At 44.1% G+C, this 24,835-nt stretch overlaps 2 protein-coding genes and 1 pseudogene across 2 annotated transcripts; all 3 read left to right on the top strand.

The window, feature by feature from the left end:
- The first annotated feature begins 9,235 nt into the window (after positions 1–9,235).
- LOC144482355 (U2 spliceosomal RNA) lies at positions 9,236–9,410 on the top strand (annotated as a pseudogene).
- A 315-nt stretch (positions 9,411–9,725) lies between these two features.
- LOC144482336 (histone H2B-like) lies at positions 9,726–10,244 on the top strand. The gene has a single exon (XM_078201505.1). The coding sequence runs from the start codon at positions 9,753–9,755 to the stop codon at positions 10,125–10,127; it is 375 nt and encodes a 124-aa protein (XP_078057631.1). The 5' UTR covers positions 9,726–9,752; the 3' UTR covers positions 10,128–10,244.
- A 1,035-nt stretch (positions 10,245–11,279) lies between these two features.
- LOC144482333 (histone H2A-like) lies at positions 11,280–11,669 on the top strand. Its single transcript, XM_078201503.1, has one exon. It carries the CDS (start codon positions 11,280–11,282, stop codon positions 11,667–11,669), a length of 390 nt encoding a protein of 129 aa, XP_078057629.1.
- Positions 11,670–24,835: the final 13,166 nt, after the last annotated feature.

The raw sequence follows: 24,835 nt of genomic DNA, 5'->3' as shown, positions 1-24,835 counted from the left end.
AAGGAGAATTGCAGCCAGCTCCTCACATACAGTAAGTGTCACTCACACACAGCAGAGATGGCCAAGAGGTTCACTTGCTGGAGTTCTGATCCATTGTGCTCTGCAAGCACAGGCCCCAAGCACAATATTGTTGTTGGTTTATGGTTCAGTAGTCTGGTTGGTGAGGGTTTCAACTAAATTGGCAGCAGGTTTGACACCAGCATGTAGAAGTGGCAGAAAGGAGGGAGAGTGATGGATAATACTGGAGAAGGAGCAGACTAAGAAGCACTGAAGCATTGAAGTTAGTCCTCTTCCAATTTAGAATGTCTACTTTAGATTGTTCCTTGCTAATGTCAAGCTTGTGATACAATGATCACTGGATAAAAACACAGACACTTGATTCATGCGGCCAACCTTGGCCCACCCCATTCCCCAGCACCAGATCCAGCAATGCTTTGTTCATAGTTTCTTGAGAATACTCTGGTCCAAGAAATTCACTTGAACATATTTCAAAAATTCCCAGACAGATGAATGTTTGAATTAGGAGCAGGTGTCGGCCACTTGGCCCCTTGAGCCTGCTCCACCATTCAGTATGATCATGACTGGTCTGATTGTAACTTCAAACCCACATCCTTACCCATCCCTGATAATCTTTCACCTTCTTGCTTCCTCATAGCACCAGGGAGCCGGGTTCAATTCCAACCTTGGGTGACTGTCTGGAATTTGCACATTCTCCCTGTGTCAACATTTGTTCCTCTGGGTGCTTTTTCTGAGTGGCAGTCAGTGACTAGTGGGGCTCTGCAGGGATCAGTGCTAGGACCCCAACTGTTCACATTATATATTAATGATTTAGAAGAGGGAACTGAATGTATTATCTCCAAATTTGCAGATGATACGAAGTTGGGTGGGAGGGTAAGCTGTGAGGAGGATGCAGAGTTACTTCAGCGTGATTTGGACAAGCTGAGTGCATGGACATCGCATGTCAGATGCACTATAATGTGGATAAACGTGAGGTTATCCACTTCGGTAGAAGGAATCGGAAAAAAGATTATTATACATGAATGGTTGTAAATTGAGAGAGGTGGATATTCAATGAGAGCTTGGAGTCCTCATGCATCAGTTGCTGAAAGTAAGAGCGCAGGTACAGCAGGCAGTAAAGAAGGCAAATGGCATGTTGGCCTTAATAGCGAGAGGATTTGAGTACAGAGATAGGGATGTTTTGCTGCAATTGTGTAGGGCGTTGGTGAGGCCACACCTGGAGTATTGTGTGCACTTTTGGTGTCCTTATCTGAGGAAGGATGTCCTTGCTATAGAGAGAGTACAATGAAGGTTTACTTGGCAGATTCCTGGGCTGGCAGGTCTGTCATATGATGAGAGACTAAATCGCTTAGGATTCAGAGAGACTAAGTCGGTTAGAAAGAATGTTCCAAATGGTGGGGGAGACCAGAACTAGGGGTCTTGGTTGAGGACAAGGGGTAAAGCTTTCAGAACTTAGGTGAGGAGAAATTTCTTCACCCAGAGGGTGGTGAATGTGCGGAATTCACTACCGCAGAATGTAGTTCAGGCCAAAACGTTGTCTGGTTTCAAGAAGAAATTAGATATAGCTCTTGGGTTCAAAGGGATCAAGGGATATGGGGGGAGGGGGGGATCAGGATATTGAATTCAATGATCAGAATGAATTGTGGAGAAGGCTCAAAGGGCCGAATGGCCTCCTCCTGCTTCTGGTTTCTATGTTTCTACGCTCCGGTTTCCTCTCACATTCCAAAGATGTGCAGGTTAGGTGGATTGACCATGCCAATTTGCTTCTTTGTGTCCCAAGATGTGTAGGTTGGGGGGATTAGCAGGGTAAATGCATGGGGTTACAGGGATGTGGCAAGGAGTTGCCCTCAGAAAGATGTTCTGTTGGAAAATCAGTGCAAACCCGTGGGGCCAAATGGCCTCCATCAGCACTGTAGAGATTCTATGATTTTCTATCCACCTCTGCAATCAAAATATTGAAAGACTTTGCTTGCTTTGCCTTTTGAGGAAGGGAGTTCCATCGACACGCAACCCTCTGAGAGAAAATAATCTCGCCTCATCTGTGCCTTAAATGAATGACCCTTTATTTTGAAACAGTGACCCCTCATTCTAGATTCTCCCACAAGAGGAAATATTCTCTCCACATCCATCCTGTCAAGACCACTCAGATCTGTAAAATTTCAATCAATCGATACTTACTCTTCTAAACTCTCATGCATGCAAACTTATCCCCTCCAACAATTCCTCATGAGAACCTGCCCCTTCCTGGTATTAATCCCGTAAACCTTCTCTGAACTCTGAACTTCTCTGTAGGGCGGCATGGTAGCACAGTTGTTAGCACTGCTGCTTCACAGCTCCAGGGACCTGGGTTCGATTCCCGGCTTGGGTCACTGTCTGTGTGGAGTTTGCACATTCTCCCCGTGTCTGCGTGGGTTTCCTCCGGGTGCTCCGGTTTCCTCCCACAGTCCAAAAATGTGCGGGATAGGTTGATTGGCCATGCTAAACTTGCCCTTAGTGTCCTGAGATGCGTAGGTTCGAGGGATTAGTGGGTAAATATATGGGAGTAGGGCCTGGGTGGGATTGTGGTCGGTGCAGACTCGATGGGCTGAATGGCCTCTTTCTGTACTGTAGGGTTTCTATGATTTCTATGAATTGTGGGAGCTTGGAGTGGCCCAGGGTGAGGCCCCAAGTTTGGAGTAATGATGTTTCTTTATTAAACCCGTCCTTTGATTTATAAGATGGAGTAAGTTTTGTTGTATTTTCATGAGCTGCATTTTGAAGAGTTCCTTCTGAAGAAACACTCCTTCCTCAGGTGAGTGGAGAGTTGGATTCACAAACAGGGCACATATAGAAACATGAGAAGCGCTCTGAAAGCTTGTGCTACCAAATAAACCTGTTCGACTTTAACCTGGTGTTGTGAGACTTCTTACTGTGCCCCCCCCCCCCCCCCCCCCCCCCGCCCAGTCCAATGCCGGCATCACGACATCAGATTTGTTCTAGTATAAGGTGTAAATTTTACATTGAAGACACGTCAGGTGAAGATAGCTGAGTAGAATGTGCGGTTTGTCTCATGTGGGGAGTCTTGGATGCTGCCAGTGTGTTGAATGACCACATGTGCAGGAAGTGTTCCCAGCTGCAGAAACTGGAGCTCCAGGTTTCGGACCTTGAGGAGCAGCTGGAGAGACTGTGATGCATTTGAGAGGCTGAGAGTTATGTGGACAGCACATTTAGAGAGATGGTCACAGCAGAGCTCAAGGTACTAGAGGAAAGAAGGAAATGGGTGACCACTGAGCAGTCCAAGAAGAACAGGCATGTAGAATCATAGAATACAATCATAGAATCCCTACAGTGCAGAAGGGGGCCATTCAGCCCACCGAGCCTGCACCAACAACAATCCTGCCCAGCCCCTATCCCCATAACCCCAGGTATTTACCCTGCCAATCTCTCTAACCTACACATCTTGGGGCACTAAAGGGCAATTTAGCATGGTCAATCCACCTAACCTGCACATTTTTGGACTGTGGGGGGAAACCAGAGCACCCGGAGGAAACCCATGCATAAACGGGGAGAATGTGCAAACTCCACACAAACAGCCACCCAAGGCGGGAATTGAACCCGGGTCCCTCGTGCTGTGAGGCAGCAATGCGAACCACTTTGTCACCGTGCCACCCAAACAGGTACTGCAGGAGTCCCGTGGGGTCCTCGTCACTAACACATCTTCCATTTTGGATGCAGATGAGGGTGCGGTAGGCACCCCAGAGGAGTGCAGTCAGAGCCAAGATTCTGGCAACACAAGCATCTTGCTTGTACAGGTGGGGAGGAAGAAGACAGGAAGAGCAATAGTGATAGGGGATTCATCAGTCAGTAGAGCAGACAGGCATTTCAGTGGCCAAGGATTTGACTTCAGGATGGTGTGTTATCTCCCTGGCCAGTGTCAGGGATGTCACTGAATCGCTGCAGGACATCCTGAAAGAGGAGGGTGATAGGATAGAGGTTGTGATACATATGAAAGTAGCAGAAAGGAAGAAGGGCAGAAAGGAGGGAGAGTGATGGATAATGCAGGAGAAGGAAGTAATACCATGTTGGATAGAAGGAGACTAACAAGTACTATGAAGAATGTCAAGACAGGTTTCCAATGTATGTAAACACACAGAGTGTGATAAATAAGGTTGATGAGCTTGAAGGACAAAGAGAAATGTGGGAATCTGGTGCAGAGGCAATGACAATAAGAGGGGGGTCATGCCTTACAAATTTGATGGAGTTTTTTGAGGAAGTGACAAAAACGATTGACGAAGGATGTCGAAGGATTGCCGTGGATATCGTCTATATGGATTTCAGTGAGGCATTTGACAAAGTCCCTCATGGCAGGTTGGTTAAGGAGGTTAAGGCTCATGGGATACAAGGAGAGGTGGCTAGATGGATAGAAAACTGGCTTGGCCACAGGAGATAGAGGGTAGCAGTCGAAGGGTCTTTTTCCGGCTGGATGTCTGTGACCAGTGGTGTTCCGCAGGGCTCTGTACTGTGACCTCTGCTATTTGTGATATATATAAATGATTTGGAAGAAAGTGTAACTGGTGTTATCAGCAAGTTTGTGGATGACACGAAGATGGCTGGACTTGCGGATAGCGATGAACATTGTCGGACAATACAGCAGGATATAGATAGGCTGGAAAATTTGTTCGGAGAAATGGCAGATGGAATTTAATCCAGATAAATATGAAGTGATGCATTTTGGAAGAACTAATGTAAGGGGGAGTTATACAATAAATGGCAGAGCCATCAAGAGTATAGACACACACAGAGGGACCGAGGTGTGCAAGTCCGCAAATCCTTGAAGGTGGCAGCACAGGTGGAGAAGGTGGTGAAGAAGGCATATGGTATGCTTGCCTTTATAGGACGGGGTATAGAGTATAAAAGCTGGAGTCTGATGATGCAGCTGTATAGAACGCTGGTTAGGCCACATTTGGAGTACTGTGTCCAGGTCTGGTCGCCGCACTACCAGAAGGACGTGGAGGCATTAGAGAGAGTGCAGAGAAGGTTTACCAGGATGTTGCCTGGTATGGAGGGTCTTAGCTATGAGGAGAGATTGGGTAAACTGGGCTTGTTCTCCCTGGAAAGACGGAGAATGAGGGGAGACCTAATAGAGGTGTACAAAATTATGAAGGGTATAGATAGGGTGAACAGTGGGAAGCTTTTTCCCAGGTTGGAGGTGACGATCACGAGGGGTCATGGGCTCAAGGTGAGAGGGGCGAGGTATAACTCAGATATCAGAGGGACGTTTTTTACACAGAGTGGTGGGGGCCTGGAATGCGCTGCCAAGTGGGGTGGTGGAGGCAGACACGCTGGCATCGTTTAAGACTTGCCTGGATAGTCACATGAGCAGTCTGGGATTGGAGGGATGCAAATGAATGGTCCAGCTGGCCCAATGAGCGGCACAGGCTTGGAGGGCCGAATGGCCTGTTTCTTGTGCTGTACTGTTCTTTGTTCTTTGACAGAAATGTGCCTTAAAAAGAGTGAGGACTGGGTGCTGAATATTCAGGAATTGTGTTCAGAAAGAGATAGATAAGAGAAAAAGAGAGGTGGGATGACAATACTGACTAGGGAAGACATTGTAGTGTTGGAGAGTGGAGATGCCCTTGAGGTGACGAGGACACAATCCAGTTGTTTAAAATCTGAAATCAGTGTAAGGGGAATTATTGAGACAAATTGTGAGGGTTAAAATTAATCTCCATTTTCAGAGGCAAGGATTAATCAAGGATAGTCAGCATTGCTTTGTTAGGGAAAGATCATGTCTAACAAATTAGATTGAATGTTTTGGGGAGGTGTCGATCCTTGTAGATCAGGGCAGTGAGTTGATGTCATCCACATGGACTTCAGTAAGGCATTTGACAATGGGAGACTGATCAAGAAGATATCAGCACATGGGATCCAGTATGATTTGGAAAATTGCATCAACAACTTTCGTAGTGACATAAAGCAGAGGGTGATGGTCACAGGTTGCATGTTCCTTTGTGTTCCAGGTTGTGTAGATTCAGTGGTTTGTGGGTTATTTGGATAGTGTGGGAGGGGGTTGTGTGGGCAAATGTAAGATGCTGAGTCAGTGCAGACGAGATGGGATAAATATCCTCCTTCTCTACTATAGGGATGCAAAGAACAAAGAACAACACAGAACAGAAACTGACCCTTTAGCCCACCAAGTCTGTACCGACTCAGACGTCTCTCTGATCTTTGGAACAAGTTTGGTGAACCTTTGTTACACTTTCTATAACAAAAGTATTATCCTTCCTAAGGTAAGGGGACCAAAACAGCACACAGTTCTCCAGGTGCAGTCTAACTAAGCTGCCAGACAATTAAAGTAAGACTTCACTTCTGCTGCGCTCAAAACCTTTTGCAATAACGTCCAACATATCATTCGCCTTCCTAACTGCCATCTGGACCTGCATGTTAACATCTAGAGTCCTTTTGTACATCTACATTTTCCTATCTTTTGTCTTGACAGGTATATATCACAGGAATAAAACAAATTCATCCACTCACAGATATAAAACACGGTGTCACCTTGGTCACACATGAAGTAACAATTCTTCGCTCAGACAGACAAAAGATAATTGTACAATACTGAATAAATTACAATTAATTACCTGATACTATTTACAGGGATAAAAATGTAAATAAATCCAAAAATGCTCAATATGAGTAAGACAGAAAGATGTAACAGCAATTCCTTTGCTACAAACTGCAGGAATTACTTACCAGGTTCCAATAGTTACCATTCACAGAATTACTAATTGAATACTCTCACACAGCTGCTGAATATAAACAGGGACAGTCAAATGTACGGGAAATCTACATGAAAAAATAAATTGAAAGATGAACAAATATCAATACATTATGTTTTTAGCATGTAGTGTTTATCACAATGTCTGAGATACATGTAAAGTTAAAGGACAGAAGTATCCCACACTTCAACGCAAGAGATACATGGATAAAGATTGATTCCTACACCCACATGGATAACCAGAGAATCACAGATGTAAAATTAATCCTACTTTCTCAAACTCTCTCGAGACAGATGGAAGAACAAGGAATTCCAAAACATACTAGCGAATGACATCTACAGAATGATACCTACATTTGTTTTGAGAAACAGTGAAGCAAAATGAAGTTCACTCTCACACAGTATCACAAGTAGCATCCATAGAATGAACCCTGCATTCACAAACAGCACCACAGACAGACAGAAAAGCACACTCAGATGTTGTACCAGAGACCGATGCATACAGTATCATTCAGACACTTATACAGTTACTCAATGACACATGCCTGCTGAACCGAAATCAAACTCCCATTCACTTCAAGACACTGGCATGAGCAGAATTTACCCCATATTAACATACACAGTGGAGACTGATATAGTGCATGAGTCTCAAAATTATGTTCGGCCAATCTCACACATGCAAGCTGGCAATCAACAGACAAATACACATTTTGTTTCACATACTGTGCCCAATACTTACAAGCACATAATTAATCGCATTCTGGACATGAAATAGAGAGATGCCATTTCATACCACACTCAGCCTCACTGATTTAGAATAGAATCCCTCCAGTGCAGAAGGATGTCATTTGACCCATCAAGTCTGCACTGACTCAGTATTTTACCCAGGCCCTATCCCCATAACCCCCCAAATTTACCAGGGCTACATCCCCTAACTACACATCTTGGGATACCAAGGGGCAATTAACATGGCCAATCCGAACAACCTGCACAACTTTGAACTGTGGGAGGAAACCAGTGCACTTGGAGAAATCCCAGACAGATAAGGGGAGAATATGCAACCTCCACAAAGACAGGCGTCCGAGGCCGGAAACAAACCTGGGTCCCTGGCATTGTGAGGCAGCTGTCTAACCATTGTGTCGCCTGTTCTTGCAGTGCACTTCACAAATGGTGCACACTGTGTATGAATGGTTGAGGGAGTAAATGCTGAAGCTGGTGAATGGTTTGCAAGTGAAACCAAAAACTAGATTTGTTTCTGAGATTATTTGGTGTTGTTGGAGGTGCACTGACCAGTGAGTGGAGAGTATTCCATCCCTTACCTAAATGTGGAATTCAATTGTGGAAAGTCTGTTGGAAAATAGGAGGTCAGTCACTAGCTATGGACATGCTCTGTTCTATTTTTAAAGCCAAAGTCATACTGTGACAGGATACAAGAAGTACCTTGTACTCATTTATCGTTAATTACAGTCACAGAATGATGACCATGCTAAAACATAATTAGAAGATAAGAAATTGGAGCAAGAGTCGGCCATTCGGCTCTTCGAGTCCACATTGCCATACAGTGAGATCATGACTGATTTTCCACTTCAACATCATTTTCCTGAACTATCCCCGTAACCCTTGATGTTTTTGATATGTAGAAATCTATCAATCTCACTCATGAACATATTTAATGATTAAATCTCCTCATATCTCTCCGCATTGCTTCTATCTGCAAAATTGTTGCCCATTCGCTCAGCCTCTTCAAATACACACAAAGAGTCTTTGCCTCCTTCTCACAACTCACACATCCACCTTGTTTGTGACAGCTACCAATTTGGAAATATTACCTTTAATCCCAAATCATTGATACACAGATTGTAGAAAGCAGTGGCCCAAACACTGATCCTTGTGGTAGCCCACTTGTCATAGCCTGCTAACTTGAAAATGACCCATTTGTTCCTACTCTCAGTTTTCTGTCCATCAGCTCGTTCTCAGTCTATTCCAGGACATTCTCTCCCCCAGCGCCCTCCCCCCCAGCCCCCCCCCTCCCCCCCAGCCCCCAGCCCCCACCATTCCACGTGCTCTCATTTTCTTTATTTGCCTCTGGTGTGGAACCGTATCAAGGCTTGTAGCCAGTAATATCCAATTCTGATTCCACTCCTTCTTGCAGTCAGCTTTTTGTTTTAGCAACAATGTCAATGTGGCTGTTGCTCATCAACTTATTCCCCTTCCACACGCCCAGATATTGTACACTGCCAGCTCCCGGTGATGGGCGGAAGTAAAGCAGAGCAGTTGGTGCTGGTGAGGAAGGGGAAATGTATGAACAGTATCAGCAGTCTGATAGAGTGATGTGGGATTAGCAGCAGAGAGAATGCGCTGGTGCGGCAGAGGGAGTGAGAGAGTCAGGGGGTTGGGTGGATCGGGGCGGACAAGGGGAAAGGACGGATTGACAACAGACTGGTTGCTGCTCAAATCCACATCGCTTCTCGGCCTTTTGGCTAAGATCAAGTGTAGTATGGATTGCCTGCACTTGGTTGAGGTCATTAGGTTACGCTGAGGTTTCATATGTTTGATATGAAGCAATTTTTAAAAGCGGCATCTCGGCCTTTTGGCTAAGATGCAAATGAGCTCAAGTCTTGGAGGAGGATCCTCCCCCTTCTCCAATCAGTTTGACTCATGTAGATCAGGCCCAGGACAGGGTGGTTTTGGTCTCCCGTCCTGTCTTGTCAGCCTGGATCTGAAATGTCTCAACTTGTTGAAACTCTGAATTGGATTTGATTTGATTGAATTGGAAAAGTATAAAAAAAAACTATGTGTTTGTGTATCTGAACTAACCAATCAGAGAGAGAGCGTCACGAATTGACATCATTGTGAATGAGCCAATGGGGAACAGGGCTTTCAGCAATCCTTCATTCGCATAGGCCTCTGCTTTGATCTATAAAAGAGGAGTTCCGAGCGCGACTCAGTGATTCTGTGTCTGAAATTAACTGTGACAATGGTGGATGAGAAGAAAACAGCTCCTAAGAAGGGGGCGAAGAAAGTGATTAAGAAACCGGTAGTAAAGGGCGGCAAGAAGCGGCGAAAGTCGAGGAAGGAGAGTTACTCCATCTACATCTACAAAGTGATGAAGCAGGTTCACCCCGACACCGGCATCTCCTCCAAGGCCATGAGCATCATGAACTCGTTCGTGAACGATATTTTCGAGCGCATCGCGGGTGAGGCTTCCCGCCTGGCCCATTACAACAAGCGCAGCACCATCAGCTCCCGGGAGATCCAGACCGCCGTGCGCCTGCTGCTGCCCGGGGAACTGGCCAAGCACGCCGTGTCGGAAGGGACAAAGGCGGTGACCAAGTACACCAGCTCCAAGTAAAACTCCCCATGGACTGAAAAACATCCCAAACACAACGGCTCTTTTAAGAGCCACTCACAATCTCCCTGAAAAAGCTATATCATCCATTTAGTTTCAATTAATCTTTCACTCTGAAGCGTCTCGAACAATCTAATTGTTGTTTTTGCTGTTGATCAATGATAGGTACTGAGTAATGCAAGTTAATCGCCCAGCGTCTGATTAATAATGTTTCATTAATTAATTAATTGGTTTCCGACCGCCTCTGCACTTAGATCTCAGAGGCCCGTTTCCCCGACTTTAGAGAGGGAGAGAGAGCTAATGAGCAAATGTGGCAGCTTCCAATTCTGTTCCAGTTTGGTCTTAATAATCGATCAGTTTATTCCCTATCAGCCCCGGTTGTGCAGGAACCTCAGTCTCGGCAATGGTCAATTTACACCGAAAATGTTCACTCCCCTCTTGATTCTCACGAATATGGAGAACATCCCGTCCGTTTACAGAACGATGTCAATGAGACTTTCTGGCGGCGAGTTCGAGAGTTTTAAAAAGGGCCGAGATTAACCCCGAATGGATCCAGGATTCTAAAAGCAAATCTGCAACTTGGGTTAAAATGTGAAATGGTGCAAACACAGACTGATGTTTTAAACACTTTGTTGTTAGACAGTTAATTATTGAGAGATTTTATTTGAAATGTATTTCTTGTTTTATAAATACATCTGCGAACTTTTCAAAAATGAATAGTGAAAATTTTGTTATTTTCGACTTATTTTCCGAAAAGCCCAGGCTGAAAATCAGAAACTGCCAGATACAGGTTAACTATAGACTGGGGAAGGAGAGAAAGGGAGATTCTTACATTACTCAAAATTAATTAACCATTACCTATTCGTATAATTTTCGAAACTCTTGTTCTTTCCGCTTTGGCGGCTTTTACAGTTTGAAATGAAATCGGTTGGAATCTGAGATTTTGGCGCCGTTATTTTCCGCCCTCACTCCGTGGGCTCTCCGGATTGGTGAGTTAAGCAGATTTCTGATTGGTCATATGAACAAGATGCTGAGAGGCAGCAACAAAGTGACCAATCAGCAATGTCCGCACCTCCATTCCTCCCGGAGCTATAAGAGAAGCGAAAGGGAGTGGGTTTCAGCATTCTTTGTGAAAGTGTTTGTGAGATTGTGCAGATGTCTGGAAGAGGAAAGAGCGGCGGGAAAGCTCGGGCCAAGGCCAATTCTCGCTCCTCCCGGGCTGGACTGCAGTTCCCGGTGGGCCGTGTTCACAGGCACCTGAGAAAGGGCAACTATGCTGAGCGTGTGGGTGCCGGAGCCCCGGTCTATCTGGCTGCTGTGCTCGAGTATCTGACCGCTGAAATCCTGGAGCTGGCCGGGAACGCGGCCCGGGACAACAAGAAGACCCGCATCATCCCCAGACACCTGCAGCTGGCCGTCCGCAACGACGAGGAGCTCAACAAGCTGCTGGGAGGGGTGACCATCGCTCAGGGCGGGGTGCTGCCCAATATCCAGGCCGTGCTGCTGCCCAAGAAAACTTCTGCGGCCTCGTCCAAGAGCAAGTGAAGCGACCATTCTTTAATCTGATAACCCAAAGGCTCTTTTCAGAGCCACTCACTTTTTCTGGAAAAGGGCGATCTATTGTTTGCCCCTCAGATGCTGCGCTGCTATTCACAGTCCAGCTGTTTCCCGCTTTGTTTTATCAATCCGGAGTTCCCCCTGTGTACGATAGTAAATAGACCCCATCAGTCTCGCAGCAGATAGAGGAATTCATCAGGCGAATACACCATCCACGTTACGATAGTATTGTCACAGGCAGTATTTTAATGCATGCAAGTTGCTGTTTTTTATTAATAGTTGATATCTGGAACTCGGGTTCTGATTTCAGTTAATCAACAATTTCATCATTTGCGCCGTTTTTTGTGCAGCAAATAACCATCTGTGCAAACTAAGACTTTATTCCATTCTTACACAGATTGTTACAGGTACAGAGAGGATTTGAAGTCTATCTTCCTCCACTTAGTGCGTTAGACTCGATCTCTGTCCCTTTTCTCTCAAGCCCATTCAGATTTAACACACAAGCTCACAGGATCAGTGAAAGGGCTGCTTCCTGGCAGCAGGGAGTCAGAGATGGAGTTATTGTCACGGTGGATTGATCTGTTTCTGATGTGTTTACTGATGTTTTCATTTCCCTCTCTATATTGAGCTCAAGTGAATAATTGAACGACATGGTGTCAGAATCAAGGTTTTTATAAATCCTTCAGTTTGCTTCATACCGAGTCTATCCCGGTGCATTATCGACAACAAGGAAGAATTTCGCAGTTGGAGAATGATATATTTTCCTCTGTCGGATGATCTGGGCGTCGCTCCCGGAACAGAGTAAAGGCGGGAATGAAGAGGTTATTCTCGGGCTGATCTTTCTTCCGCAGTTTTCCCAGAGGACGGAATCAGCGAGATTTCTGCACACACAGGACCTGAGTCCATTGCAGCGCTTTAAGATCTGCCTCCCCCCGGCGCTCCCTATTCTCCAGACACAAAGCTGCCTGTTCCACCGGCGGGATCGGGCCGGGGATTCTCTCCGCACTTCCCATTGTAACATTCCCGGCCGCTTTCAGGGGATAGGATCAGAAATCAGCCGTTTCCCTCTGTCCCTGGGAAGCCTGTGTGAAGGGGTTGGTTGGTGATCTCTCTGTTTCTGCTTTTCCACTGAGCTGAGATTTGCTCCGTTTTAAATTGCGGAACGGGGTCTGATTACCGCGGGTTATAGATAAGAGATTGAGAAATTCAAACTGTTCCTAAAATAGCGCCAGGATTCTGTGGCGGAAAATACAATAAACAGATTATAAAGTGAGATTGAAATAGTTTCCTGAACATTCAGGCGTTCGTTATTTTGTATTTTTCCTGCACTGAAATTGGCGGGTTTTTCCAATTTGAAAATGTGAACCAATCAAAACCTCCCATTTCTTCTCCCTGATCCTCCCATTGGTTACGAATCTGATTGAAATGTGAGTGACCAATCAGAGCTCGAGTCTGGCTGCAGCCTCACAAACCGCTCACAATGATTATTAATAGAGATTAAACTGACGGAATCTGTATCTTCTCTCTCACCTGTACTTGAATTTTAAAATATACTTTGTTTCCACAGACAAATTATTGAAGGAACGTGAATAAATGTGATGTCTCCACGCAAGTTACAGGGAAGTGAGTCGCCGGCTCCTTCTCACGTTGTCTCTGACGGAGCTCAGACAGTAAGAAGTCTCACAACACCAGGTTAAAGTCCAACAGGTTTATTTGGCAGCACAAGCTTTTGGAGTCTCAGGCTCCTTCAGGTGAGTGAGAAGCTGTGTTCACAAACAGGGCACATACAGGCACAAACTCAATTTACAAGATAATGGTAAGAATGCGAGTCTTTACAGGTAATCAAGTCTTAAAATTACAGACAGTGTAAATGGAGAGAGGGCCAAGCACTGGTTAAAGAGGTGTGTATTGTCTCCAGCCAGGACAGTTATTGATATTTTGCCCAGGCAAGTTGTGGGGGTTACAGATAGTGTGACATAATCCCAAGGTCCCGTTTGAGGCCGTCCTCATGTGTGCGGAACTTGGCTATCAGTTTCTGCTCATTGATTCTGCGTTGTCATGTGTCGTGAAGGCCACCTTGGAGAACGCTTACTCGAAGATCAGAGGTTGAATTCCCATGACTGCTGAAGTGTACCCCGACAGGAAGGAAGCACTCCTGCCTGGCGATTGTTGAGCGGTGTTCATTCATCCGTTGTCATAGTGTCTGCACAGTCTCTCCAATGTGCCATGCCTTGGGACATCCTTTCCTGCAGCGTGTCAGGTAGACAACATTGGCCAACTCGCAAGAATATGTACTGTGTACGTGGTGGATGGTGTTCTCATGTGAGATGATGGCATCAGTGTCAATGATCCGGCACATTTACCGAGGTTGCTGTGGCAGGGTTGTGTGGTGTCGTGGTCAATGTTCTCCTGAATGCTGGGTAATTTGCTGCAGACAATGGTCTGTTTGAGGTTATGCGATTGTTTGAAGGCGAGAAGTGAGGGTGTGGGGATGGCCTTGGCGAGATGTTCGTCTTCATACTTGATATGTTGAAGGCTCCGGAGAAGATGTCGTAGCTTCTCCGCTCTGGGGAAGGATTGGACAATGAAGGGTACTCTGTCTATCGTGTCCTGTGTTTGTCTTCTGTGGCACATCGGAACTGTCGATCAATGAGTCGAGCACCATATCCTGTTGTTATGAGGGCATCTTTCAGCGTCTGTAGGTGTCTGTTGCAATACTCCTAATCTGAGCAGATCCTGTGTATACAGAGGGCTTGTCCACAGAGGACGGCTTCTTTAACGTGTATAGGATGGAAGCTGGAGAAGTGGAGCATCATGAGGTTATCCATGTGCTTGCGGTACAGTGAAGTGCTGAGGTGACCGTCCTTGATGGAGATGCGTATGTCCAAGAATGCAACCAATTCCAGACACACAGACATCTTATTAGTTCAACGGGCTCAGAGAGCAGAAATAGTTGCAGACACATTTTCAATCCATCAATCAAACAGAGCAGGAGAGACAGCCATTTTTGTCCATGTGACTCTAAATATCCTACCAGGATGGCCGAGTGGTTAAGCGGTTGGACTTAAGATCCAATGGACTTATGTCCGTGTGCATTTGAACCGCACTCCAATTAAATGGACTTTTAAGACTACATTCTGCACCCTCTCCTTTTCTTCTGCTCTATGTGCTATATGAACTGTCTGCTTTGTCTGTATAGCACGCAAGAAAACAATACTTTTCACTGTATACCAATGCATGTGACAATAAATCAAATCAAACCCAGTACCATTGATAGTGGGATCCATAAATCCAAGTCCAAATTGACTCCTGCCATCAGATCATCACAGTGTCAATCCCACAATAGAGCAGCCTTAGCTCCAAATTAAATATATGATAAAACTGACACATGGAATCTAATTAAAAGTTACACAATGAACATTAATAATGTACTCTGAGATTCGACTTAAATACATCACGCAAATCAGGGGTTTTGAATTTATTGTACTAATGGCCACAGTGAATATTCACAAATACATTTGATACAAATCCAAATCTGAAATACATTCTCAGATTGAGGTATGATTTGATTTATTATCGTCACATGTATTAGTAAATAGTGAAAAGTATTGTTGCTTGCATGCTATACAGACAAAGCATACCATTCACAGAGAAGGATAGGAGAGAGTGCAGAATGCAGTGTTACAGTCATAGCTAGGGTGCTGAGGCCATCTTCACCGCCCCATGTGGAAGAGTGTGAGTGAGAGGAAACAGAGAGTAGTGGTTAATGGTTGTGTTTCAGACTGGAGGAAGGTTTCTAGTGGAGTTCCCCAGGGCTCGGTTTTAGGAGCCCTGCTCTTCCTGATATATATTAATGACACACACCTTGGTGTACAGGACTCAAGCTCAACATTTCCATACACCGCCAATCTTGGAGGCATTGGCAACTGTGAGGAGGAAAGTGGGAAACTTCAATAAGACACGGGCAGCTTGGTGGAATGGGAGTGGTACAGTGGTTAGCACTGCTGCCTCACTGCGCCAGGGACCCGGGTTCGATTCCTGGCTTAGGTCACTGTCGATGCGAAGTCTACACAATCTCCCCATGTCTGCATAGGTTTCCTCTGGTCATTGGTCATGCTAAATGCTCTCTCAGTGTACCCAAACAGGCGCCAGAGTGCAGTGACTAGAGAGTTTTCAGAGTAACTTCATTGCAGTGTTAATGTAAGCCCTACTTGTGACACAAATAAATAAACTTTACAAGTGGCACTGGGGAATGTTCCAGCACAGATTGCCCTGTGCCTGGGCAAGTCAGTGTCCTGGATAGAGCACTTTCCGGGGCACAGAGCATTGTTTTTATTAATTCATGTGATGTGGGCATCACTGGCTTGTCAGGCCATTTCAGAGGGCACTTAAGAGTCAACCACATTGCTGTGTGCCTGGAGTCACATGTCGGCCAGAACAGTAAATTTGGGCAGATTTGCTTGCCTAAAGGAGCATCAGTAAATGAAGTGGGTTGTCATGACATGGTCATCATTAGACCTTAATTCCAGATTTTTTTTTAGTTCAAATTGCACTCTCTGCTGTGGTAAAATTTGCTCCCATTGCATTACACTGGATCACTAGTCCAGTGACAATACCACTACACCATTACCTCCCCATGTGGGAACTGCGGCCGCCATGAGTGGATATTAGGAAGTGTTTTATCTCATGCTGATTGTCAGTGAGCTGAAACATGAACTCTGTTTCTCTCTTTGCAGATGCTACCTGACCTGTTGTGTATTCCAGAATTTTCACCTTGTTTCAAAATTCCAGTGGCCACATGATTTTACCAGTGAATTATTGTAGCTGTTGCTCAGAAAAATGAGGCCAGAAATGGACAAAGAATCCATTTGAACCAGGGTGGATGTTGGTTGTGAAAATTGGTGTCTCACTTTCTGTGAAGGTATGTTCTTGTTGGCTGGCTTTGAACTGGAGTGTTGATGGAGGAAAAGCTGATGGGTTTAACCCTGAGTACATTTGAGACCAGTCGGGCCCAAACATTTCTCATCAAGGTGTCCTGTACAGTAACAGAGACTGACAGAGACATTGCACACTCATATAAAATTAGTAATGGAAAGGGAATCAGTTCTGCACTCATATGCAGTGTCAAACGTAAGTTAATTCCACACTGAAATACTGAAACAGAGACTAAGAGAGTTAGTTCCACATTGACATCAAATCAGAACATATGAAGCAGGAGTAGCAGAAGGCAATTTGTTCTTTCGGGTTGCTCCACCATTCAGTAAGATCATGGTTGATGTGATTATGGCCTCAACTCCATTTTATTGCCTGCCCTATAACCCTTGTCTCTCTCGTAGATCAAAATTCTTCCTACCTTAGGATGGAATCTAATCAATGCCAAAAATTAAGGACACTTTGAGAGGAGAAATTCCTTCTCATCTCCATCTTAAGTGGGGCATACTTTATTTTTAAACTGTGTCCTGTCGTTCCAATTTTGCCCATAAATGGAAACATTCCTCTCAACATCTACCCTGTCCAGTCTCCTCAGATTCTTCCATGTTTCAATATGATCATCTCTCATTCTTCTCAACTTCTATGATATTAGCTTAACTTGATTAAACTTTCCTCATAAGATGACTCCTTCATCTTAGCAATCAACCAAGTGAATCTTCATTGCCTACAATACAAGTGTTTCCCTCTTTAAATCAGAGAAAGCATATAAACGTGTAGACTCAGCAATGCCATGTATTTGCAGCAACATTTCCCTACTTTTATACGCCACATATGTACTTATAATTACAGTTAGATCCTCTGTACTGTAACATTCTGCTGTCTCTTCCTCTAATTAAATAATGTTCTGCCTTCCAATTCTTCCCACTGAAGTGGAAAGCCTCACTCTTTCCTACATTGTATCCTACCTGCCAGATTTGTGTCCACTCACTTAACCTCTCTATATCCCCTTGCAGACTTTTTGTGTCCTCCTCACAACCTGCTTTCCCACTTACCTATATATTGCCTGAAAATTTGGTGTTGATCTGTCCCTTCATCTGGGTCATTAGTATAGATTGTAAATAGCTGAGAACCCAGCACTGATCCCTGTGGCTCTCTACTAGCAGCAGTTTGCTAAGCTGACAGTGACCCACTTCCATACAGTAACAGACACTGACAGTTAATTGCATACATTATTAATAGATAGCTAGGGAGTTATTTCCACAATCACACAGTAACAGATTGAGAGAGAGTTAATTCCACATTCACACTCAGTAATAGTTTGAGAGGGAGTTAATTACACATACACAGTAATTGGTTGAGAGAGTGTCAATTTCACACTCTCACACTGTAACATATTGAGAGAGAGTTACATCCACACTCTCACACAGTAATAGATTGAGAGAGAGTTCTTCCATCCTCACAACAATACAGTGAGAGACAGTTAATTCCACGCTCGCACACAGTGCAATAGATTGAGAGAGAGTCAATTCCACACTGACACACAGTAATAGATTGAGAGTTAATTCCACACTGAAACACAGTAATAGTTTGAGAGAGTTAATTACACACTCACACAGTGATAGATTGAGAGATTATTCATTGCACACTCGCACACAGTAATAGATTGACAGAGATAATTCCACACTCTCTCACAATTCAATTCAGAGGGTGTTAATTCCACACACACACACTAACAGATTGAGATGGTTAATTCCACACTATCACATAGTAATAGATTGAGAGAGAGTTAATTCCACACACTCTCGGGAATAGATTGAGAGGGAGTTAATTCCACACTCATGCATAGTAATAGATGGGAGTTAATTCCACCCTCTCAGACAGTAATAGATTGAGAGAGAATTAATTCCACACTCACACTCAGTAATCGATTGAGAGAGAGTTAATTCCACACACTCTCAGGAATAGATTGAGAGGGAGTTAATTGCACACTCGCACCTAGTAATAGATGTGAGTTAATTCCACCCTCTCACACAGTAATAGATTGAGAGAGTATTATTTGCACACTCGCACTCAGTAATAGATTGAGAGAGAGTTAATTCCACACTGACAGAGCAATAGATTGAGAGAGAGTTAATTCCACACTGACAGAGCAATAGATTGAGAGAGAGTTAATCCCAAAATCACAGTGATAGATTGCGAGAGAGTTAATTCAACACACACACAGCAATAGATTGAGAGAGCTACTTCCACAATCACACAGAGGAATAGATTGAGAGAGAGTTAATTCCACACACACGCACACATGCACACACAGTAATAGGATAGAGTTAATTCCACACTCACATACAATAATAGATTGAGAGAGTTAATTCTGCACAGTAATCGATAAAGTATTAGAAGAGAGTCATTTCCACACTCACACACAGTAATAGAGTGAGAGAGTTAATTCTACACTCACACACTAATAGATTGAGAGAGTTAATTCGACACTCATACACAGTAATAGACTGACAGAGGGTTAATTACACACTCACACACCTTAATAGATTGAGAGAGAATTAATTCTACACACAGTAACAGATTGAGAGAGTGATAATTCTACACTCTCACATAGTAATAGATTGTCAGAGAGTTACTGCCACACTCAAACATAGTAATAGATTGAGAGAGAGTTTCTGCCACACTGACACACAGTAGTGGATTGAGACAATTATAATTGCCACTCTCACACACTAATGGATTGAGAGAGTCAACTCCACACACACACACAGTAATAGATTGAGAGAGAGTTAGTTCCACACACACCACACACACACTCACACAGTAATAGATTGAGAGTTAGTTCCACACACACACACACACACTCACACAGTAATATATTGTCAGCTCGTTAATTCCACACACTCTCACACAGTAATAGATTGAGAGAGAGTTAGTTCCACATACACACACACACAGTAATATATTGTCAGCTAGATAATTCAACACACTCTCACACAGTAATAGATTGAGAGGGAGAGTTAATTCCACACTCTCTCACAGTAATAGACTGAGAGAGAGAGAGTTAACCACACACTAATAGATTGTCAGTGTTACTTGCACACTCTCTCACAGTAATAGATTAAGATAGAGTTAATTCCACACCGACACACAGCAACTGATTGAGAGAAAGTTAATTCCACACCCACACACACTGTTAGATTGAGAGAGTTTTAATTCCACACACACACAGACAGTAATAGATTGTTAGAAGGTTAATTCCACCCAAACACAGCACTAGATTAAGATAGAGTTAATTACACACTGAGACACAGTAATAGATTGAAAGAGAGTTAATTCCACACTCTCACACTAATAGATTGAGAGTTAATTCCACACCCATACAGTAATAGATTGAGAGAGTTGATTCTTCACGCACACACGCTGATAGATTGAGAGAGTATTCATTGCACACTGACACTGCTTCTAACGTGTTTACATATTTCTTTCGATAAGGGGACCAGTACTGTATACAATCCTCCAGATGTGGTCTCACCTCGTCCTGTTCAAGTGAAGCATCAATTCCCTACAATTCCTCACATTAAGCAATAACATTCTATTTGCATTCCTAATTGTTTGCTGCACATCTATATTAGCCTTTTCTGATTCATGGACTAGGAACCCAGAACCAGAGGGTTTTCACACACAGAGTTGTGAATGTCTGGAACGAGCTGCCAGAGGCAGTCGTAGAGGTGGGTACAATTTTGTCTTTTAAAAAGCATTTAGACAGTTACATGGGTAAGATTGGTATAAATTGGAATTGGAATTGTAGGGAATTGGGGCGGCACGGTAGCACAGTGGTTAGCACTGCTGCTTCACAGCTCCAGGAACCTGGGTTCGATTCCTGGCTTGGGTCACTGTCTGTGTGGAGTTTGCACATTCTCCTCGTGTCTGCATGGGTTTCCTCTGGGTGCTCCGGTTTCCTCCCACAGTCCAATGATGTGCAGGTTAGGTTGATTGGCCATGCTAAAATTGCTGCTTCGTGTCCCGAGATGCGTAGGTTAGAGGGATTAGCGGGTAAATATGTCGGGATAAGGGGGTAGGGCCGGGATGGGATTGTGGTCGGTGCAGACTCGATGGGCCAAATGGCCTCTTTCTGCACTATAGGGCTTCTATGATTCTGAAGGGATACAGGCCGAATGCAGGCAATTGAGACTAGCTTAGTGGTATAAACAGGAGGGCTTGGACAAGTTGGGCCAAAGAGCTGTTTCCATGCTGTAAACCTCTATGACTCCAAGGATCCTATCAGCCTTATTAATAACTGTTTCAACTTGCCTTGCCCACAACAGAGCATTATACACTTGAAACCCAAGTTCTCTCTGCTCCTGTACTTTCCCTAAATGCTGTACCATAATGGGCATATTTTCTCCTCATGTTTCTTTTACCAAAATGCATTTCCTCACATTTTGCTGCATTGCAATTCATCTGCCAGGTGTCTGCCCATTTGGGCAACTTGTCAATGTCCCTCTAAAGTCACTCAGCATCATTCTCACAATTCACTATTCTCCCCAGCTTGGTATTGTATGCAAATTTTGCCCTTAACATCGATCTCTAAATGGTTTATATAAATCAGAAAAAGCAAGTGTCCCAACACTGATCCCTGGGGAACACCACTTTCAACTCGTCTTGAGTCTGAGAAATGCACATCTATACCCAACCTCTGTTTCCTATCTTTCAGCCAACTTCTAATCCATGCTGCCAAGGACCCATCAATCACAAACATTTCTAATTCGCTCACCAACCTGCCATGTGGCACCATATCAAATGCTTTCTAAAAGTCCAAATATACAACATCCACGGCACTACCCTCATCCAATGTCTGTGTCTCATCTTGCCAAACATGACCTGCCCTTGAGAAAATTATGTCATCTGCCGAGTATGAACTTATATTTCTCTGAGAGTATATATATATATCTTATTTCATACTGTGGCCTCCATCTGTTTTCTCACTATTGATGTCCAGCTGAGAGGTCTGTAGTTTCCTGGGGTATCCTTTGCCCCTTTCCTGAAAAACAGCATTACATTTGCAATCCTCCAATCCCATGGGACTAATTCTGTGTTCAAAGAGGCCAGGAAGTTTCTGTCAATGGCTGCGCAATTTGCTCCCTCACCTCTCAGCAATCTACGATGCATCCAGTCTGGACCTGGTGACTTCTCTACTGAGAGTGCTGCCAGAGTTTTAGTGCCTCTTCTTTATCTATCACTATACTGTTCAGTTACTGAGCACCCATATTTTCAACAAGGCCATTGTCACATTGTTTAATTTTGTAAAGACAGAAGCACCGTACTCATTTAGTATCTCTGCCATACCCTCTGCTTCAGTGACCAGTTTACCCTGCTCGTCCCTTATGAGCCCCACTTTATCCTTCACTAACCTTTTCACATGTATATGTTTGAAGAACATTTTACTATTTGTTTTAGCGCAGCCTGCTATCCTTTCCTCATGCTCCCTCTTAGCCTCCCTTATTAAAGCCTTAGCCTCTCTCCTGCATTTGAACTGTTTTTCCTGATTTCTATTGCTATTATTATTCCAGCATGCATCCTATGTCTCTTTTTTCTTCCTTATTTTCTCATCAATATCCTTAGACTCCAGGATACTCTAGCTTTGGATGCCGTGTATTTATTTCTGGTGGCTATGTACCTGGCTGGCACCCTATTCATCTCAACTTTGAAAGTCTCAATTTTTCATCCACTGTTTCATCCTTGCAATTTGCCTCATTTGCCACATTTTGCCAATTCACATAACCTATCTGTTTCCTTTTGTAGCCTCCTTACGTACACTTTGCAATTAATTTCTTGTCAATCTTTATGCTGTCAGCAAATTTAACAACCGTATCTTCAGTCCCTTCATCAAAGTCATTTTTATAAATTGTAACAAGTTGTGGCCCTGGTACAGATACACCATTCGACATATCCTGCCACCCAGAAAAAGATGTGGAGATGCTGGCGTTGGACTGGGGTAAACACAGTAAGAAGTCTAACAACACCAGGTTAAAGTCCAACAGGTTTATTTGGTAGCAAAAGCCACCAGCTTTCGGAACAGGCTGCCCCTTCGTCGTCGAATAGCTGTCAGGGTAACAGCCTGTAGTTCCCTGTTTTCTCTCTCCATCTCTTTTTGAATAAAGGTGTTACACTTTCTATATTTCATTCTAATGGAACATTCTCTGAACAATAAGAAGTCTCACATCACCAGGTTAAAGTCCAACAGGTTTATTTGGTAGCACAAGGTTTACTTAGTAGGAAAATAAACCTGTTGGACTTTAACCTGGTGTTGTAAGACTTCTTATTGTGCTTACCCCCCAGTCCAACGTCGGCATCTCCACATCACATTCTCTGAAGCCAGGGAATTTTGCAAAATTAAAACAAATGCATCAGCTATCTCATTAGCCACTGATTTCATGTCCTGAGTGTGAAGCCCATCCGGACGCAGGGATTTGTCAGCCTCCAGATCCGACAATTTGCTCAATACCACTTTCCCTGGTGATTGTAATTTTCCTGAGTTCCTCCCTCCCTTCCATTTGCTGATTTCCAGCTATTTTTGGGATGTTACTTGTGTCCTCTATAGTGAACACAAATGAAAACTACCTGTTCAATTCATTTGTCAATATCCTATTTTCCATTATCAATTCCCCAGATGCACTTTCGATAGAACCAATGCTCACTTTAACTCTTTTATTGTTTAAATACCTACAGAAACTCTGACTATCCACCTTCATGTTACTGGCTGCTTGTCATCTTCAGCTTGTTAATTTCCTGATAAACTCAGCTTTAAAAATTGTTTGTGGACAATTCAACATTCCCACCATCCTCTATCAAGAAGCTTTTCCTGAAATTAAATAAGGGGATCAGGGATTATGGGAAAAAGGCAGAACAGTGGGGATGAGAAAAATATCAGCTATGCTTCATTGGCAGAGCAGACTCAAGCGGCCGAGTGGCGTAATTCTTATATCTTATATTCTTATATCTTATGGTCTCAATTATCCCTGAAATGTCTCACTCTAATTTTACGGTGAGGTTCCCCCATTCAGAGCTAACATAGAACATAGAACAGTACAGCACAGAACAGGCCCTTCAGCCCACGATGTTGTGCCGAGCTTTATCTGAAACCAAGATCAAGCTATCCCACTCCCTCTCATCCTGGTGTGCTCCATGTGCCTATCCAATAACCGCTTAAATGTTCCTAAAGTGTCTGACTCCACTATCACTGCAGGCAGTCCATTCCACACCCCAACCACTCTCTGTGTAAAGAACCTACCTCTGATATCCTTCCTCTATCTCCCACCACGAACCCTATAGTTATGCCCCCTTGTAATAGCTCCATCCACCCGAGGAAATAGTCTTTGAACGTTCACTCTATCTATCCCCTTCATCATTTTATAAACCTCTATTAAGTCTCCCCTCAGCCTCCTCCGCTCCAGAGAGAACAGCCCTAGCTCCCACAACCTTTCCTCATAAGACCTACCCTCCAAACCAGGCAGCATCCTGGTAAATCTCATCTGCATTCTTTCCAGCGCTTCCACATCCTTCCTATAGTGAGGTGACCAGAACTACACACAATACTCCAAATGTGGTCTCACCAAGGTCCTGTACAGTTGCAGCATAACCCCACGGCTCTTAAACTCCAACCCCCTGTTAATAAAAGCTAACACACTATAGGCCTTCTTCACAGCTCTATCCACTTGAGTGGCAACCTTTAGAGATCTGTGGATATGAACCTCAAGATCTCTCTGTTCCTCCACAGTCTTCAGAACCCTACCTTTGACTCTGTAATCCACATTTAAATTAGTCCTACCAAAATGAATCACCTCACATTTATCAGTCCAAAGATGTGCGGGTTAGGTTGATTGGCCAGGTTAAAAATTGCCCCTTAGAGTCCTGGGATGCGTAGGTTAGAGGGATTAGCGGGTAAATATGTGGGGGTAGGGCCTGGGTGGGATTGTGGTCGGAGCAGACTCGATGGGCCGAATGGCCTCCTTCTGCACTGTAGGGTTTCTATGGTTTAAACTCCATTTGCCATTTTTCAGCCCAGCTTTGCATCCTATCTATGTCTCTTTGCAGCCTACAACAGCCCTCCACCTCATCCACTACTCCACCAATCTTGGTGTCATCAGCAAATTTACTGATCCACCCTTCAGCCCCCTCCTCTAAGTCATTAATAAAATTCACAAAGAGCAGTGGACCAA

Source organism: Mustelus asterias, unplaced genomic scaffold (genome assembly GCF_964213995.1).
Source record: "Mustelus asterias unplaced genomic scaffold, sMusAst1.hap1.1 HAP1_SCAFFOLD_35, whole genome shotgun sequence".
In the NCBI taxonomy this organism is placed as follows: Eukaryota; Metazoa; Chordata; class Chondrichthyes; order Carcharhiniformes; family Triakidae; genus Mustelus; species Mustelus asterias.
This window is presented reverse-complemented; position numbering and strand designations above follow the sequence as displayed.